Source organism: Odontomachus brunneus, unplaced genomic scaffold, assembly GCF_010583005.1.
Source record: "Odontomachus brunneus isolate Ranch 3 - 2012 unplaced genomic scaffold, Obru_v1 Obru_scaffold_193, whole genome shotgun sequence".
Taxonomy (NCBI): Eukaryota; Metazoa; Arthropoda; class Insecta; order Hymenoptera; family Formicidae; genus Odontomachus; species Odontomachus brunneus.
The window spans coordinates 95,654-114,838 of record NW_022639643.1 but is presented as its reverse complement, the minus strand read 5'-3'; the positions used below and the strand labels follow the sequence as shown (position 1 = coordinate 114,838).

The following is a 19,185-nucleotide window of genomic DNA, read 5'->3' as shown; positions in this document are numbered from 1 at the left end:
ATATATATATATATATATATATATATATCTCTCTCTCTCTCTCTCTCTCTCTCTCTCTCTCTCTCTCTCTCTCTCTCTCTCTCTCTCTCTCTTCATTCTCTCTTACTCACTCATTCACTCACTTACTGCCTTTACATTCAAGTTACAGAACTATTCCACGCAAAATCACTCATTCAAGGCGGTTTTCTAATTATTTCGAGCGGCGCATATTTCTCATACTAGACAGTCAATCTGAAAGGAAAAAACAGAAAACGATAAAAAACAACAACAATCACTCTTTTGTATATGAAGTTAATATAGAGTGTTTTCTTTGAACAAGCTACGTATTTAGAATATCTTTCATTAAGATATTCGCGTTATTTGCGCCGAGTTACTTGTGACGTCACAAGACATAAGATATGTAAACAAAATACATCGCGGGCACTCGTTACCTCGCCAGGCGCCGATATAAATATATCGTAAGTCAGTATAACGCTGTACGTGATCCCAACAGCACGTACCATATTACAGTCGTGTACACTGACTGTTGACGGTTTCGTTTACGAAAGTAATTTCAGAGAAAGTGAAAGAAAGATAGAACACGGTAGTAGAGCTCATTCGAACGATTCTTCCTTCTCAGCCGTTACAAGTGCCCTGTGATGTGACGCGATGCCGAGGAAGGGAAAGATAACGCGAGTGTACCTAGACAGGATACTGCAAGTGCTTCACGAAGAGCAGCTGATCCAGCGGAGAAAGATCCTGAGATTGGCGTGAGTACTTTGGCAATATCAAGGCCTTTATTCTGAACTCTCTTTTATCGATAAAAGCCGTTTGATGGGTCTACAAGCACATTTTGAGAAGTACATACTTTTACAAAATAATATAAAATATTATGCTATAATGTAATTATAATCTTACTCTATTAACATAAAAGAGAGTTTAGAGTAAGAATCTAAGTATCAGGTCGGAAAAGAATTGTCGTCGCGACGCTGTTATCGTCGTAATTTCTAACGGTTATCTCTGGTCGACTAGAAATTCTGATGTTCTTTAATCGAAACTCGAGACGCGTCTTCTCGCCAACGACATTGTGGCAAAAGAAAAGAAAGACGAGAGCAATAAGATTTCAATGATGTGCAAATAAAATTTTCTGTTCCGAATGTAAAACAGAGAATTTTACGAAGAATTCCATGTGGCAGCAAAATAAATTTAAGTTCGAGATAATGCTCGCTACGAATGTTACTCATCATCGTCGGATGGCATTGTCAAACGGAAAAAAAAAAATTAGTCGAGGTCCATGCACTCACCTGCGATGGAATGCATTTCACGCTATACCATTCATACGGACGGAACGCGAGTAGAATTTTAAAGATCGCGGGTTCGTATTTACGCAAGATAATAATTCAGCATTCCCGATCGGGTAACGAAATTTATAAGTTGATCGCGAAATTCGGACGATACTTTCGCCCAAAGCAATCTTATGTTTATTTATATTTACAATCATTTTCGCGACATAGTCCCGCGACAGCATTCTGTCTATAACTTTACGTATCGCGTGTAATCAAATTTTTGAAAATATTAAATTTTTCTCAAAATTCAATAATTGATTTGAAAAAATATATTTTAATTTAACTAATTAAATCTATGTATCTATGCATTTTATGTGCAATAGCCTTTATTCGCGACCCTGCTTCAAAAAATGTGCAACTTCGTGTGCCTACTACTGATACGCGCATACAGCAACCCGCAATACGCATGCGCGAGGAAACCACACTGCTACCAACATTATACTGGACCCGACTTTTAAAGGATTAATTTTTGGAAAGTTGAAATTTTTTTTCAAAATTTTTAGAAAATTAGTAAAAAGAGAAACATTCATATACAAAGCTTCGAGATATAATAATCAGCGAGATGTACTCGCTAGACTAGTATTAGTAGCAGAACCGCTTCCTCGCGCATGCGCATTGCGATTCGTCGTGCATCCAAGCAGAGTTGTGAAAATATTAATAAAGTTTTTCTTGATTTAAAAATTGATTTGAACAAAAATGTTTCAGTTGAACTTATTAACGATTGATTCGAACAATATCAACTAAGAAATATTTAATTGACGATTGAACTTAGCAAATGTAATTAAAAGCCGTTTAATTCATTTCGTTAAAATCAATCATCAAACATCAAACATTCTTCAGTTAATTTTACTCAAATTGTCAGTTGAATTGAAATATATCTATTGAAATATATATATATATATATATATATATATATATATATATATATTGAAATATATATGAATATATTGAAATATATTCAGATCAGTTATTAAATTGAGGAGACTCTTATTGATATTTTTATAACTCTGCTACCGACGTGCGTACGACAACTCGTCGAAATAATAATAGCCGAGAAATAACAGCTTGTCATAGTATCTAAGTTATTCGCTATGTGACAATGCATCCCACGCGATGCACTTACGGTCGACAGGTGCACGCGATCGCGGCTCGTGGTGCGCAACAGGTAGCATCGCCTTCCGCGTCCTTTCGAATTTTGGTCGTAGCACACCTGGGTTTCTCCGCGTAGGTGCAAGATGCATTCACGGCAAGCGGTCGCCCGTAAAGAGAGAAAGAGAGAGGGTGAGAGAGCGAAGGAGGGAGGGAGGGAGAATCGTGCCAGCCGCGTTAGTTTACGAGCAGTCTGAACGAATGGAATAAGAAGAAACCGAAAGTATCAAACGGCAGACATACTGTTATATGTCCGTTAGTACAGTGAACGCAATAAATCGTGAGGATATCGTGAGTGCAGATAATTACAATAATGTAAAAATCGGCACAATTTATGTGCCTGTATTATTTTTGTAACCATCATTTAATCCAACTTATTTTCACTCGACGACACATTAAATTCATTGAAAATTTTAGTGCATTATTCTTATTACATTTAACTTGTATTATCATAATTATTTTTGCTTGATATCCTTGTTTATCGTCACTTTTACATGATTCCTTACTTTTTGACTCGCTTCAATGAGTCACGCAATTTATAATTATATTGATGTTAGCTCAGGATATATTTTTAACGATAGGATGGCGAACACGAAGCGTAATAATATTCACAAAGAATATAAATATTCCCAAAATAGACATTCTTGTTCTCTGAGAAACTAACAACGCGGTTGAACGAGAAATGAGGTATCACCGCGACGATTACGGCGGCGCCAATTCTGCACGCGCGGCTGAATCACACGAAGGAAATAACATTGCGGTAATAACATTGACCGCATGCCCGATGGAAACTCGCATTGGTATCATTTCCTGCGACATCGCTCGCTCTCTTTCCCACCACGCTCGCGGCGGTTATTTAAATTATTCCGATACCCTTCGGGGGATTCATGTCGCAAAAAGAGCGAACGCTAGATGATCCACTGACGTCACGCGTTGCAACGCGTCGACGATCGACAGGATCATCGTCACTGACGTATCGTGGGCTGCGTCGGATCGTTCTACCTTTGCGCGAGAGAAAGCAAGATTTGTATTGCGAGAACTTGTATTTTACGATTTTGACTCGCACCCATCTTATTCCCGTTTTCAGTTTTTTACGAGAAAAACATAGTAATATTTTCATTTTTCTATATGGGCTTTGGTTTATTCACTAGAGGGCGCCAAAGTTAGTAGAAATATTCCCTTATAACTTTATAACCAATATAACCAATTTAAGTTATAAGGAGACGTTTTCTCTAACTTTGACGATCTTTGGTTGGTAAGCTAGAACCCACCCAGATAACACAGAGAATTCAAAAAGAATTTAGTCATATGTCACCCATTCTGAGTTAATTCTTAGGTGCAAAAAGAATTCTTTTCACTGAACTGAACTCTGAAGAATTCTTTTTGCATTTAAAAATGAACTCAGAATTGCTGACATACGACTGAATTCTTTTTGAATTCTCTGTGCTATCTGGGCAGTCATGACTAAAGCAATTCGTAGTTATCCTATTTCCCTTCAATTTTTTATAAGAAAAACGTGGTAATATTCATTTTTCTATAAACTTTACTCACCAGCAAACCAGAGAGCGCCAAAGTTAGAAAAAAATTTTGGTTACGTCGATAGTGCTTATTGTTAGAGGCGCTCAACATAACAACCTGGACGACGGAATTTCAGTTCTTTTGAATTCAAAACTAATTTTTATTATACTTTATTAATTTCTTTGTAAAAATCTCCTATCTAAATCGGAACTTACTTAATTATAGAAAAGCGATAGAGAGACAAAATGAAGGAATAAGAGCACGAAAAATTTTTCTGTAGCAACGAGATTCCTCTTGTTACTACAGAATTTTATCATTTCTCAGAAAATGTTTTTTGTCACGTTCCGTCGAGTCGGTTAAAGTTCCTCGCGGTATAAATTTCGTGGAAAATAATAAATTCTCATACAACCGTAATATGATCAAAGTTCAACACCTTAACGGAGATCATCCTGCCGAGTTGAATGTTGCTCTCGCTCGCATCCTCATATTATTCTCACGAAATCTCGATTTTTCCCTCGGGCTGTTCGAACGCGTCATACATCACTGATCCCTGCGGTAGTATCCACACCGCATAGGCACGTTCAAACACACACACCCACATACATATATATATATATACACACACACATACATAGACTTGCACACGACCTCTCCCAGGTACCAAACGGCACACCTATGGAAGCAGGTAGAGCAGCGGCACACAGATGCACGATCACGTATACACGCGAAAGGCAAGAATTCCACGTGCGTACAAGCCGAAGGAAGAAAACACGGCTGTGTGTACCAATACACGCAACGTGCACGCACACACGAAATTAAGAATCATACCTCCTGTGCGTGTGGTGTACGCGAGTACAAGGAAAAGAACACGCCGCGCCGCATACACACTCGCGACAGATAAAAGACGAAGAACACGGTGCACACATACACACACACGCGCGCGCGCGCGCGCACCGTCATCCATGCACGGACAGGTGTGGAAAAACGCGGCGTGCATGCGTATGTGTGTCTGTGTGTGTGTATGTGTGTGTATATATGTGTGTGCGTGCACAGGTAAGACCGACGAGAGCGATCGAGCGAGCGAACGAGCGAGCGAGCGAACGAACGACACTCGTCGAGGGTCTCAGTGAGGTGTTCACCGTCGTGTGTGCAACTCCTCGTGGTTTCGCGGGCCTCCGCCTCTTCCTCCTTCACCTTCCCCTGCTGCGCTCGGACTCGGGGGACCAGGTAGACGGAGTGCGAGGTCGGATTCCGGGCCCGACGCCGAAGAACGGGCTCCCGGGATCGTGTCGATACGTTAGCCTTGACGGGCGCCAGCCAGCCCGGACACGCACGCATTCAAGCCGGCGAACACACGTGTGCCGTCGTCTTCGTCGTGAAGCGCACAGGTGGTTATCGCGAGGACTGCGAGCGCGCCTCCCACGTAATTCGGTCGCGAGAGAAAAGGGGAGTTCTCTTCTCCGCTTCCAAGAGGAAGCGTCGCGACGACCTCTGGCCAGCCGCGTCGTGATCGAGGAGGGCCTCTCTTCGGGGTGCAGAAGTGACCGCAGGATGGGCGACTGATCTGCCGGGGTGTGCGTGAGCGGCGAGGATGTCGACGACGGACGTGGTCCGCATCGTGCAGCAGGGAGCCGCCGCAGACGAGGACCAGGGGTAATCTCTCGCTCTCTTCGGCTCCGATTCGGCAGGGACGTAAAGAGCGCACGGTGAAGGGCCTCCCGGCTGCCCGGTCGGCAGCACGGCGAAATACACGGTGCGCGCCGATGGCAGTGAAGGTTACCGTGCGCGAGCACGCGATATTTCTCGCGAAGATCGCGGCGAATCCGTCCTACACTATCGAGCAGTTCCGAGGTAGAAGAAGACTAGCAATGAAAATCGGAATTCGATCAATTTCGTTCAATGCTCGACGCGCCCTTTGATCTGAGCGCTGAGCGGATCAGAGTATTTGCTCTGGACGATCTGTAATTCGCAACGGAATTTGCAGCAGAATTCTGCCGATGAGGAAGTGGGATCAAAGGGTCAAGATCTCGTTGTAACATCAAAATATATCATTGTATAATCAAGACAAGTGATCATTCAGTTTGATTTTCTTTTTTCGAGTAATGGTGATCTTCAACAAATAATATTTTCGTGATCATGGTCTTAAAATGTACTTGTCACAAACTTTGGTAAAGACAGAGATCTATACTAATGAAAAATTAATGAAGAATTTTAAAGAGAGATTGCAGATAACACAATACGCCCTGAGAAGTCATTCTGAATGTGCTTAGGTATGTTTTGGGGCATTCTCCAGACATTTAGCATGATTCCAGGATATCTCGTGTTATTTGGTTAATTATTATGTACTCAAAAGAAAAATTTATTCTCTGTACAAAAGTATTAAAAAATATTGTCGAGGGAAAAGTTGCCTGCGTTCTCACAAAATCTGAAATGATAGATGGAATTCTGCTTCGAATTTCGTCGTGAGTTACGAATCATCGTAGAGTGGATTCGAGGATCTAATTATTTTATGAAGAGTAATTCCGAAAAACGCGAAAAGACGTCAGAAAAGCTCGGTTTTAAGCACATGTGTCTGTAGTTTGAGAATTTTGCTGTTGCGAACGCGGTTGGTCGAAGTAGCGAGTGAGAGTCGCGTCGGATTCGCAGTCGGTGCGACACGCTGATCGTGCGTTTCGTGCCGCAGGCAAATGGTGGATCAAGTCGTTAGGAATGACAGGAATTTTCGGCCCGCCACTCGCAATTACCACGGTGATTACGAGGAGAATATAACGGAATAAGGAAAAATTTCGTGGTGAATAATCGGATGGGGTCGTATTCACGCGCTCATTCACTCGTATAGCTCGCTCGCACGAATTTGTCTTGACGTCACGGCGGCCAATATTTGACATTGAATTATTCCATCGACTGATAAGAAGTTTATACGATGTCTTACGTATGAAAAAAGCCGCCTAGAAATAAGTAACAACAACGAAAGAGGCGATCTAACTCGCTGTGAACGCGCGAAATACAATTTTCATTCAACCTTCACGCTTTATTCTTCACATTCATCGATTTCTACTAATATAGCCGTCGCTGTGCGTATAATCTCAATTTGCACATGTAGATCGCTTTGCGCGCTTATCGTGAATCGCACGCTGTTGTCGTTGAATACATTTGTGTGTCGGATTCCTCGTGGATCACGTACACGCGATATAATTCATGACGTTCCTTGACAACTCGCGAGAGAAAGAATAAGTATATTCAAGGGACTTCGAAACTCTTCAGAAAGTTCCTAGTCCCTCAACAAATTAATTTTCTCAGACAAATATTATATATGCACACTTATAAGTAATTACAATTTTCATCATATTAATTTTTTAGTAGAAATTATTTAACAAGAGTTTTTCTTAAAAATTATTAAGAGAATTTTAAAAATCTTTACTAGAAAAATAGTTTAATGAAAAATTATAATTACATTTATAATTTTTTTATAATTATATTTATCGAGAAATAAAAAATAATAATTACTAATTTTTGCTAAAAATCAAAATTTAATGAAAAATTATAATTATTTAAAATAAATATAATTCATTTCCTCAAATGAGTATTATAGGCATATTTATTTGAGGAAATTAATTTATCAGAACGCTAAGAACTTTCTAAGAGGCTGTAAAGTCTCTTTAAAACACATTTTGGAATTGTTTTTACTAAAAAATTAGTCTCGATATCTCACGAATGATAGAAGAATATTAGCCCAAGAATATTAACAGGAATAAGAGAAGAATATCATTTTATACACTCAGAAGATCATCTTATCCATAAGTCCATTCTTGTAGCCGCGACAACGAACAGTCGCAACAAGAAACAAAGACTGCTCTTCGCATGGAGTTTTTCCATATTGATTTTTCCCGCTCAATCGATCGAAATTTATCAAATCGATGAATCGACTTCTGTTTCTCTCTTGGCGCGGCACGTTTCGCGCTGCCCTGAGCTTTTACGGTTTATCAGTGGTTTATTTGTGTTATACTTTCTACGTTGCCCACGGCAGTAAAACCCCAATGAACACGACGAAACGCGCGGACCGGCGCGACGGCGACTGTCGAATATCGAATCGTTGGGAGTAAGACATTCGCGCGGAACCTGTTTCGATGTTGTTGTCCGAGATCGCTTCGTCTAAGCGGAGTATTTCTTCTGTTTTAGCTTCTTCCTCTCTCTCTCCCTCCCTCGCTCCCTCTCGCTTCCTCTCTCTCTCTCTCTCTCTCTCTCTCTCTATATATATATATATATATATATATATATATATACAAATGTACACACACACGCCTAAATATTGAATATACGTGTATAAATTCCATGTTGAGAGCTAAAACATTTGTACTTACAGATCAAAACAATAAGAATACCCAGACATTGGTATTTTTATCTTATTCACCGTGAAATTGCGGAGTAATTCTAAATTTCTCACGAAACGTCAAAAACAAAATTAGTACACGCGGAGCGTGCAATTAGTAATAGTGTGAGGAGTGTTAATAACGCATGCACGCGCGCGCGCGCGTCGCGGTTGGCGGAGTGATGATCTTTATGTAATCACTCAGAGTAATTTCCTCCTTACTGCAATTAATCTAGCGAGCACGTTAGAGCACGCGGGTGTTTTCACAAAAATACGCACGGCCGGTTCTGCGAGTTTTTCTGCGCCGGGCGAATTACAGCCCGCCTGGTTCCGCGCTGGACGTATCGGCTCAAATCGCGATCGATCGTGAATATCGCGTTGCTATCGCGAGCGGTTCGTCGCGAATCGGCGCGTCACGCATCTGCTGGATGCTGTCCGAGCGAATGACTCTACCAGCCGGCGGAATTCGCCAGCAAATCGTAAAGTCGCAAAATCTATTAATAATCTCGATCGAGAATCCGTTAAGATCACCCGGACGTCTTCGTCGTCTTTCTTCCATCAGTCAAGAAGAGAGACAAAAGTTTCCCTAGAAACGTATGTAGTTTGCGTAGACACTCGCTCAGCTATTGTCTAGTATTGATACATTCTCCTTATGTTGCAAAAATACTACGTAGAATATGGCATATATTAATAATTATTTAGTCGACGTACGTTATCGATAGATATTTTGCACCTGAATAGAGAGCTCATAAAAAGAGTTGCACTTACTTGGAGTGTTTTGCGGAATTTCAACAACGGATAATCTCCCGCTTAGGCGAGTCTTCATGGCGGAACGGATGTGTAATTAGACACATTCCTTGCATCTTCCGCGCGCTGCCTATTGCCACTTCGCCGTGTAATTTGCTAATATTGCAGCAGCGGGTTGCGCCTGCAATTTCAACCCTCACGCGTGTTTATAACGTCTTACGCCCTGTTACGACTCTTTAATCGTTTCAATATCGAAAACCGCTATCTCCCGCGCCTCCGCATCGGGCCAATTCGAGTAGCGGATCCTCTCGCAATAAACTCTCATTAGCCGCCTACTTGTCCTTTTGCGACGTAGACGCAATAAATAATTCAAGCAATGGGGAGAGGAAAGAGGGAAGAAAAACTCGAGTTAATTAAAATCAATCGCGGTCATCAATGACGTTGCTATATGCGTGATTCCCTTTGCATGCACATACAGTCACCTAACGTTAGATTCTAAAATAGCTCTGTTGCTTTTTATATTATAGGAATATGTATGAGAAGAATAAATTGCGTAGCTGGGGGAAATAAATATTGCAGTCAGACGAACCTTTAAGTAGATTCCACTCCAAATGACTCAAAATAACAAATGATAAATTATTTGCAACGGTTCGATCTGTTTCCTTAACGACGAACAGCAAACGTGTTTTTGTTCTGATAACTGAGAGACTTTTCTCTGTATGCACATAAAGATATCTCTTGGCCACAGAGATATCTTTATGTTTATATCGCAATGGAAAGAGATTTTCTCGAAGAAAATTTATGTCTCTCGGCTCAACTCGTTCTCCTGCAATTTTGGCATCAATCGTCGTGATTAAATTTCAAACATACTTTCGTTCTCTTCGCACGGACGGGAGAAAGAGAGACTCCACATCCTCTTATCAATCAACAATTTATTTTCCCCTTCCGAGTTGTAGTTTCGCGTTTCACGTGTGTTCCATTTCGGAACGTACCGTTGGCCGAAGCAAAAATTTAGTAAATTATGGTCGGCGGAAATTGCGCGTCAACTGTTGCTGCTTCGAACGACTATACTGGTTCTTTTTCTTCTTCTTTTTCTTCTGCTCTTCACTCATCCTGTACTCGTCGCGTATCGCGAATCTCTTAGCGCGGATTAGAGAGGGAAATTTCTCCGTGGAAACTCTTGACATTCATGACTCGACATTAGCCGCTAGAATTGATTCTCTCGCGCGCACGTTTCTCGTCAACTGTTCATCGGCTAGCTCCATGAAGAGAACTTATTCCCCGCAATTAACGAATACCACCATACACACTATTCTACTTCCTCAAATCGCAGTCTTGTCTCATCACATGAGATCTCGGCAAGAATTTACTAAACTACCGTTGACGCCAATTGACGTCGCCGCAAGTAGCTTTACTAGTTCCTTGTCTTCTTGGTCGAATCGTACACGAATCTCATACATGAATCTTGTACACGACATCGAGATTGAAGAGGGAAATCTCCTCAACGCGATGTTAACTGGCAAAATTAATCTCTCTCTCTTTCTCTTTTCTCGAGTTATCTAAAGTCCAAAAGCCCAGAAGTCTAAGATCCAGAAGCGTAGAAGCCCAAAGCGTAGAAGCCCAAACTTTAAAGTCCAAAATCCAAAAGTCCAATGTCCAGAAACCTAAAGTTCAAAAGCACAAAGCCCATAGCTCAGAAGCCTAAAGTCCAGAAATTCAAAGTCGAGAAGCCCAAAGTCCAGGAACTCAAATTCTAAAAGCCAACGTCCTAAATCCAAAATGGCGTGGCTTCGCGATTTGGCCCCGACAAATAGAAGAATGTATTGTCGACGTCTTCGTCGCCGTGCACCTTAACGATGAAGAAATCTGAGGAGCGCATAAAGACACTGGCGAGACCATATTAGTCACGTTTCCTGACGGTCTATCGCCATCTCTTTCTCCCTTCCCACTTTTCTTTTGCTTGCTCTTTCTCGCCTGCCTCCTCCCGCTGTCCCTCTTCCTTACTCTTCCTTCAATGTCAATGACTGCTCCCTTGAGGCTAGCTGTGACCCCCCGTGTGAACGAGTCTCGTCTCTTTTCTGTGTCTCGCGAAGCCGCGCTCGGTCGCGCGAATAGCGCTTTCACACGAAGTTGGAAGGAGTGCACACAATGTGTATACCCGCATAATATTCGACGCGAGGTTATGTATCAGCGTGCCGCGATATTGGGCTACGAGGATACCGCGACCTGCGAATATCGCCGACAAATGCTTGTTACCCGGATGAGAGCGACTGCCACCGCGCGAATATATACGTTTTTCGCAAAGGAAATAAAAGAAAATAAAAGAAAATTTAACTTTTATTTGCGATTTCTCATGATGCTTATCAAACGGATGTGCAAACGGACGTACAAACGACTCGAAGTGAAAACGGGTAGAGTTAAGAGTCGGGAAAATCGAGAGGCAGAAGGAAATGCCTGATTGAAGATAGCCGAGGGATTCTCCGTAAATTAACAGCGCGGGATAATTATTAGTGAGAAGCGCGAATGAACATATAATTGAATCGAGTTTCGTGAAAGAGAAAGAAAGGAGGGAAGCAAGAAAGAAGCGAGGAGGTCTGGCTAAGGAAATGAAATAGGAAGCCAGCGAAGCAAGCCCGACAGGTGACACGGGTCGATAAACTATGTTGATAGAATCAATGGGACTTGCATCTTGAGCAAACATTTTCGCGAGAAAATTACTTGGTGAATTCCCTCGAAAAATCTGCACAGAAAAACTGAAATAAGTTCAAATAACATTTCATAGATCAAAGCAATTATCAATATTAACAGTGTATGTGGGTCTCCGTTCCACGAAAACCTAATCCAACTCGACCTATATTACCGTTACAAGTGCCACCATTATTTTATCGTGATCTCAGTAAATTTCTAATTGTGCCAAAAGATCTTGTAGACATTAAAAACTATTTGATCGAATCGGTGAGTGGACCTTTTTAGAACTGCAGCTAAAATCAGTTATCTGTCAAACCTGTGACTTCTTGGAAATCATTCGCGAGGGACGAGATATTCCGAACGCAATGCGTCTTCTCCGATAAGAAGCCACATAGATACACTCCGTGTAGATACACGGACAGCCTAGACGAGCGCGAGCGACGGAACGCGGAAATCCGCGCGTGTCCGGTCGAATAGACTCGAGTCGGGTTACCTGGAGAACGGACCTTAAACCTTAAGGTTGAGTAACGGTACTTCCGGCGCGCGTACATACCTACCTACCTACCTACCTACCGTGGTGCCTCTACGGGGGAATCGCCGTCGCCACTGCCGTCGCGATTTCTACGCCGTGCGTCGCGCCTTGCAACGAAAAGTCCTGACAAACCTCAGCCCCCCGCACTTCCTCGCGCGCCAGACAGGGTCGACGCACCGAACCTGACGATATTTTGACGAGCCCGCGGCGAGACCGACACGTGATTCGTGCTCGATTCGTAGTCGCGCGAGTCGAGTCGAATCGTGTGGAGTGGAGTGAAGTCGACTCACGAGTGGCGTGTTTGGAACGAAACGTAGAATGAGCCAAACGTGTCAGCCCCTAAGAAATGGAAGAGATTGCTGAAGGTACATAAACTTAGTATACCTAGACTGCGTTTTCAATGTTTCCTATAGTTTGAACGCGTCCAGAGAATAGGAAGAGATAGCATGCTTTCGATCACCATTCTGTGGTGATCTTCTGTGGTGACTTTTTTCTGAATGCGTCGTTAGAAAAAGATAAAATGTTGGTCAAAAGTATGCTATCTCTTTCTATTCTCTAGACACCCTCTCAGCTCAATACGCAGTCTATGTATACCAAGTCTATGTGACGATATTAGAAAAACAGGTTCACCTACATTACATATATCATAATTTAACTGAAAAACTTGGATTAAACTCTGTTTTTTCATTAACCGAATCTGGATTACATCCGAGTTGTTTGTCAGAAGCGCTAATTCTTCTCAATCGTGTATCTTTTCAATTGTCCATTTCATCCGAGTGCGAATTAGATCTTCCCGTATGAGCCACGGGTAAATAAGGGAGCCAGCTCTGTAATAGCTCAATTTGCTCTCTGAATCGCGCAAAGCGGAATCACGGCGTTCAAGTGTGTCGGCCGATTCAGAAGCTAATGACAGCACTCCGAGCGGCGTGCCCAGCAATTTAATTAGCGTAACCACGGGAAAGTTATTGTTCGGCGGGAGACGAATGATACGTCCGCGCGGGTCCTTATCCAAAGATAATTGCCCTTTCCTTCGCCTTCTTCCGCTCCACATTTCGTTGGGCAAAAACGCCCTCGTCATCCTTGAGATACGACACCCTGCACTCAGATACCGACCCGCGCGACCTGATTTCCCCTTTTTCCATCGCGTCTCCAAGACTGCCAAGACAGTCGCGCGTCATTCAAAGCCGCGTGTTGATTATACGTATCATCGAATCGTACGCGAACCTCCTACGCCACTCTCCTGCCCTTGTTTTCCCTTTCAAAACTTCACATCCTCTCTCACTGAAGTTGATTGCAGTTCCTGAGGAATCTCTCGCGGTGACATTCTCGACGGAGTATCTTGCAATTTGTCGCGACAAAGTAGGCGGAATGTTGAAGCGCGTTTCGCGGGGAATGCAGCAAGCAGAAGCCCGAGGAGCACGCGTGTCGATACAATTCGATCAAAACTGTTCGCCAAGCATCGATGTCACCGCGTATCCTAGTCTTCAGTGCATTGATATATCGATACTTTCACCAGTCGTACGGGAAAGTACAGGGGATTTCTGATTAAACGACCGTGTTTGTTGACAAGTGAAGAATCGAGAATACTGGCAGAAATCTTTGGCGCGTCGAACGATTCGTTCCCCTCAAAGGAATCTTCGAGTAGATGTGGGAACACTCGAACCGAGTGATAAGATTATTCTTATTACAAGATAATCAAATTTCATACACTTTAGAAGAAGATCTGACCCAAATTATCGGAAATTCGGACCACATCGTTCGGAAAATCCACGTTCCCGGACGGGGGTCGGTCTCGACGGAAACCGAGTGGAAAGGCCATATTAGGCGTCCAATGCGGTTTACGTCGTCCACGGGGCATTACTGTCGTCTAATGTACGTCCAGTCACGCCCCCGCTGTTGGGGCCCCGTCGAGCTCTCGAGCCGAGGCCAGCCGAGGCGAAGAGTGCCGAGGGGCATCGGCGCGCGAGTCCGCCGATCGGCGAGATCGCGACGAGCCGAGCTCGCGAGGAGTTCTCCCGACCAGGTCGCGGAGTCGCACTGGAATACTTGAGTTCCTCTCGGCCGAGGGAACCGCGCGGAAGTTGCCTCCCTGCGATTTCGCGCTCCGCGTCTCGATAACGACGTCCGACGTCCGGTTGTTCGGTCGATCGATGGGCTGTTGCGAAAGTGCTCCAAGTACGTCTGGGAGTTTCTCAGCTGTCGTCGACGACTCTTAAGCGAAGCGCGTCGTGTGCAGTGCGGTCTCGAGGTGCGCTGTAGATGCGACTGCCGAGTGAATGTCGAGGTTCAGCTGAGCTCCAAGTGGTCCGGGTGATCGTCCGATGGGCGATGTAATCCACAGGATCTCCACGCGAATAGTGCGTTACGTTCTCATACGGTTTTCGCCGCTTTCCGGCGTTGATCGCCCTCGCAGTTGTCCCGAGTGTGAGTTGAAGAATGTTGCTAAGCGTTAGCTCGGTGTCGTCGTAACTTCTCCTCGTTTCCCGAATCTTTTCTGTTGCGTAATTTGTTCGGGAATCTTAACTCAATATCAGCTAGTAATTTCATCGCAAAACGCGCGATTGCTCAAATAAAAAATGGCACTTATGTGGAATTCTATTAGTCCCATCCTACAATAGGTAACAATAGGTTTTAAGCCCTAAGCCTTGTGCTTTAGAGAAATTACATCGGTTCTCAAGACTTAAGCTTTAAAAAATGGTAGTTGGCCAACTCGCTTAAGGCTTAGGGATTAGTGTTTAGAGCAGCGTGAAAAATGCTTAAGACCGGAAATACATCACATTAAAGACATAAAGTTTAGGGCTTAAAACACCTATTATAGAGTAGGACTTAGGATTGGAGATGTTTTGGGTTGTGTTTGAATCACGAGGTCCTCAAGATCATCGTGCGCATCTGAAGTGAACTTCTCCGGTCGATCTATGCGTGTTTTGCGAAGATACTTAATCGCTGCCCGATGATCCGGCGAAATGAGAGAAATGTTTTTACCGTGACAGGAATTGGATAGGTCGGCGCCGACACGATTACTTTCAATCGGTATGGCCCGTCTTTGAGCGTATCTCGTTCTTCAGAAATGGCAGCGCAAGCAACCGGATGTGCACGCCTATTCGCCTTTAAATCCCACATTAATGCAAAGCGCTCACATTTTACGCAATCGAACGCGTCTGCCTTTTCAACGGGACTCAGCTATGAGCGGGAAAAAATTCTCGCTACAATTTGAATGTTCTTCGGTTTCCCTTCTCCTCCTTCGTGTCCTCGTCCATGCCCGATCGGCCATTTACATAGAAATCTTTTATTACATTTACATTTAAATTACTTACATGCAAACTCATTTCTATTTCTAGTCGACAATTGGGTAGATAATTCAATTACGTTTGGATAAAAAAGTTCGCTACACAGAGGGAATTTTGTAGTACAAATTTTTCTATGGGAATTTTGCAATCGAGGGATACATCAACATTCTGTAGCAAATAATTATTCTTTCATTTTTTTTTATATACGCTACTTATATTTTTTGGAACTGAGATGTGATTACATGATTTGCTGTGCTCCTACTGAAATTTGTTATGTTCCTTAGCAAGACACAACTTACTGACAATCTATTCCTGCGCTACTATAAACAATGAAATTTTTAAAAAATTTTTATAAAAAAGAACAATCATAATATTCTCATTTTATACTTTTTTGAATTGATAATTCAGAATAAGTCAATGTTGATACAGGAAAGACGGGGTCGAAATGCTTCGATAAACAAATTCGTTATGAGTATGTGCAGCGAATAATACTTGCCCGATCACGACGTCTGATCCTGTTCGAGACGTTGTCGCTACTCCGCCGGATGTGAGCGCAATGACTGTTCGCGAGTTTTCTCGACTGTCGCAGGCGGAAGTGGCCAGGTGCGTAGCCATGTGTGCATTGCGATCGTTGCAGTGCGCGATCTACCGTTCTCGCGGCGTTCCTAGTCATCGTCTTCACATCATTTATCATCTCTTTGACGTCTCTTTCAAAGCGGATGACAGCCGGCAGTTCCTCGTTGTCGTCCCATCGTCATCGTCGAATCGAATTTTCCCAACGCGACACCGTGTCATCGGCGCGACCAGGTCGGGTCGTCGTCATCTTCGTCGTCGTCGTCGGTTATACGCTGCAAGATTACTCGCAAATAAATTCGCGCGTCTTCCCCGTCGGTGGTATCGCGCGGCGAGGTAACTTGCATCGCCGAGTATGGAAATTTTCTTCCTGGGCCGGATGACCGGCAACGGCTTATTGGTATTCTACTCCTCGGCTGTTCTCTATCGCTAGTCTCTCGCGCGATTCATTGTTCGTACCTGACCCGACGCGGAGAACGAGCGAAAGAGAGAAAGAGAAAAGGAAAGAGAGAAAGAGAGAAAGAGAGAGAGAGCAGGACTGGAGTAGGTAGGGCAGATTGCGTTTCATTATCCTAACACCTGAGTCCTCCGGAACATTTCATAAGCGAAACATTGTATTCGCGAAACACAATATCGCGACGAATCTTTACAAATTGATTCGGATATTTCTTCAGAGGCTCGATTTTTTTCTTCATAAAAGTTGTTATTTGAATCTTAATTCTTTCGAGAGACTTCTTGTAGAACGATATTATACTATTATAAAACGATATTTGTGTTTGTGTGGCACTTAATTTGAATTTTGTAAATGTTGTAATATCCTATACTAGAGAGAGAAAGGGAAAGTTACTAAGGGAAAACGTTCACCCAATACGTGTTCCAAGGGTTAGTGCTCGACGAGATGCGCACGCTGGACCAGTGTTGTCAGCTAGGCCGCTTTCTCGAGAACGCACACGAGGTCTGCCGTGCGCATGCGCGAGAAAACGACCCTGCTACTAACATTGCACCGAATCCAACTTTTGGAGGATAATTTCTGGAAATTTAAGAATATTTCTCGAAATTTTTGGAAAGATATTAAAGGGACTGAAAAACATTCACCCAAAGTATGTCCCAAACGATAGTAGTCGACGAAATACGTATGCTCGACTCTATATATTAGGGAGCAATTTTTGAAAATTTTAAAATTTTCAAAATTTTGAAAAAGTTACTGAGGGAACAGAGAAATATTCACTCAAAGTGTGCTCCAAAGGATGGTACTCGACGAAAAGGCACGTTGGAGTAGTGTTGTCAGCTGAGCCGGTTTCTCGTGTATACGCAAGAGGTCTGCCGTGCGCATGCGCGAGAAAACAAACCTGTTAGCAATACTACGCTAGACCCGATATTCAAAGAGTGCAATTTTTGGAAAAATGAAAATTTCTTTCAAAATTTTAGGAAAGTTGTTGAGGAAACAGGAAAGTAAAATTTTGTAGATTTTTTGATTTCCTGAATATGATAAAATTATTTAAAAGTTTGTTGTGTTTCGTGAATATAAAGATATCACAGTTCTACCTGCAAAAAGACGTTTGAAGAGTCAGACGATTTCAAATATTCTTCATATTACGGCACGCGAGAAATTACAAATAGAATTCCGTCACGCAGAATGGCGACGATCGTCTGAAGCGCTCGGAAAAAATGCGAGATGGACAAGTAACGAAGGCAAGGTGAGGACGTTTCAAAGGCGTCTAGCGAAACGTCGTTTGATGGTGGCATTATTACGGAATTAAACGTCGTGCTTTATCACTCGGCCATGTAACTTGAGGACGGGTTAGTTGCGTTAGCGCGACTTTTCTTCGTGCTCCGCGAATGGGAATCGGGAACCATAGAGTGGAACCTGGTGGAACACCCACAAGGAGCGTGGCTCGCGCGCGCGCGAGCGACGTTGGCAACGAGCGACGAGGTGTAGCAATCCCTCTCGTGCGCGTGGTACGTTCGGATCTTTTTATAACAAAAGGAGCCTAGATACGACGACAGTGAGTCACACTGTCGTCGGCTACGGCGACCGCGGACGTGTCGCGTTCTGTCGTCGATGACGACGGGCCCCTTTTTCACCTCGACGAGTCTTACGACGATTGGCCGCGATCTACGAGCGATTAAACGCTCGTCGCCGGTTCATTTCGCGCTCGAGGAAAGACGTGCTGCCGCCTCCTCAGAGTTTCAGTCACGACTTAAACGTACTCGACAAACGGAGCGAGGCTTCTTCGACAGAGAAGGTGGACATCGTCGGTGCTGTCAGTGGTGAATTGTCCTTCTAATCGGGATGACTTCGCGACCAAACCCGTCATTTCAATCGCAACCGATTGAGCTACGCAACGCGCAACTGTGACGGGGCGCGAGAAGAGGTGAATTTGCGCAGAGCGTGCTGTCATCGGGATGGATTAAAGTTGGCTCGATTAATTGCAGCAGACTCAGCTGGGTGACATTTGAAGCAAATGTTTGATTGCGTAATGTTATAAATAAACGTGCATCCGAGATTCGCTTCCGACGTTTCGACGTGCTCATTAACGTAGCGTTAATTAATCACAGGCTCGTAAAAGTGTCCAATAAATTACGAGTATGTATTAATCTGTAATCCGATAAAAGCTGAAATATCATTCTACTGTTAAAAATTATTCAGAATTTATTTCAGAATAATTATTTAGAAAAATTTATTATTCAGAATAATATTTCAATAAAAAATATTTTCTTGATAATAGTCTTAAAATATATATTAATCGACATAAAATTGCAATAGTTTTATTTTATCTGCAATTCAAGTTACTCATTACACAACCCAATACATAACCATTACTTAAATAAAGGAAAGCAAATTGATTAATTGCTTCTCTTAACAACAGAATGATATTTTTCTATGTGTATACAATATATTTTTCTATGTGTATTTTTCTATGTGTATACAACCAAGTATTTGCTGGTCTCAATTCTTACAACGGAGTTACAATAACGAAATTGTTTTTTACTGTG

General features: G+C 42.9%; 1 protein-coding gene across 5 annotated transcripts in view; it reads left to right on the top strand.

Annotated features, from left to right (window-relative positions):
- Positions 1-40: 40 nt before the first annotated feature.
- The window catches only part of LOC116851838, a 63,426-nt gene continuing 44,281 nt past the window's right edge, over positions 41-19,185 (top strand). The window contains exon 1 of one of the 5 annotated variants that reach the window (XM_032831670.1): positions 41-749. In XM_032831670.1, the coding sequence (XP_032687561.1) occupies positions 649-749 (101 nt within the window). In that variant the 5' untranslated portion in view covers positions 41-648. Of the gene's footprint in view, positions 750-5,113; positions 5,646-17,690; positions 17,886-18,192; positions 18,564-18,607; positions 18,776-19,185 lie in introns of those variants that run through there. The other 4 variants (XM_032831671.1, XM_032831672.1, XM_032831673.1 and 1 more) reach the window with 4 other exon arrangements.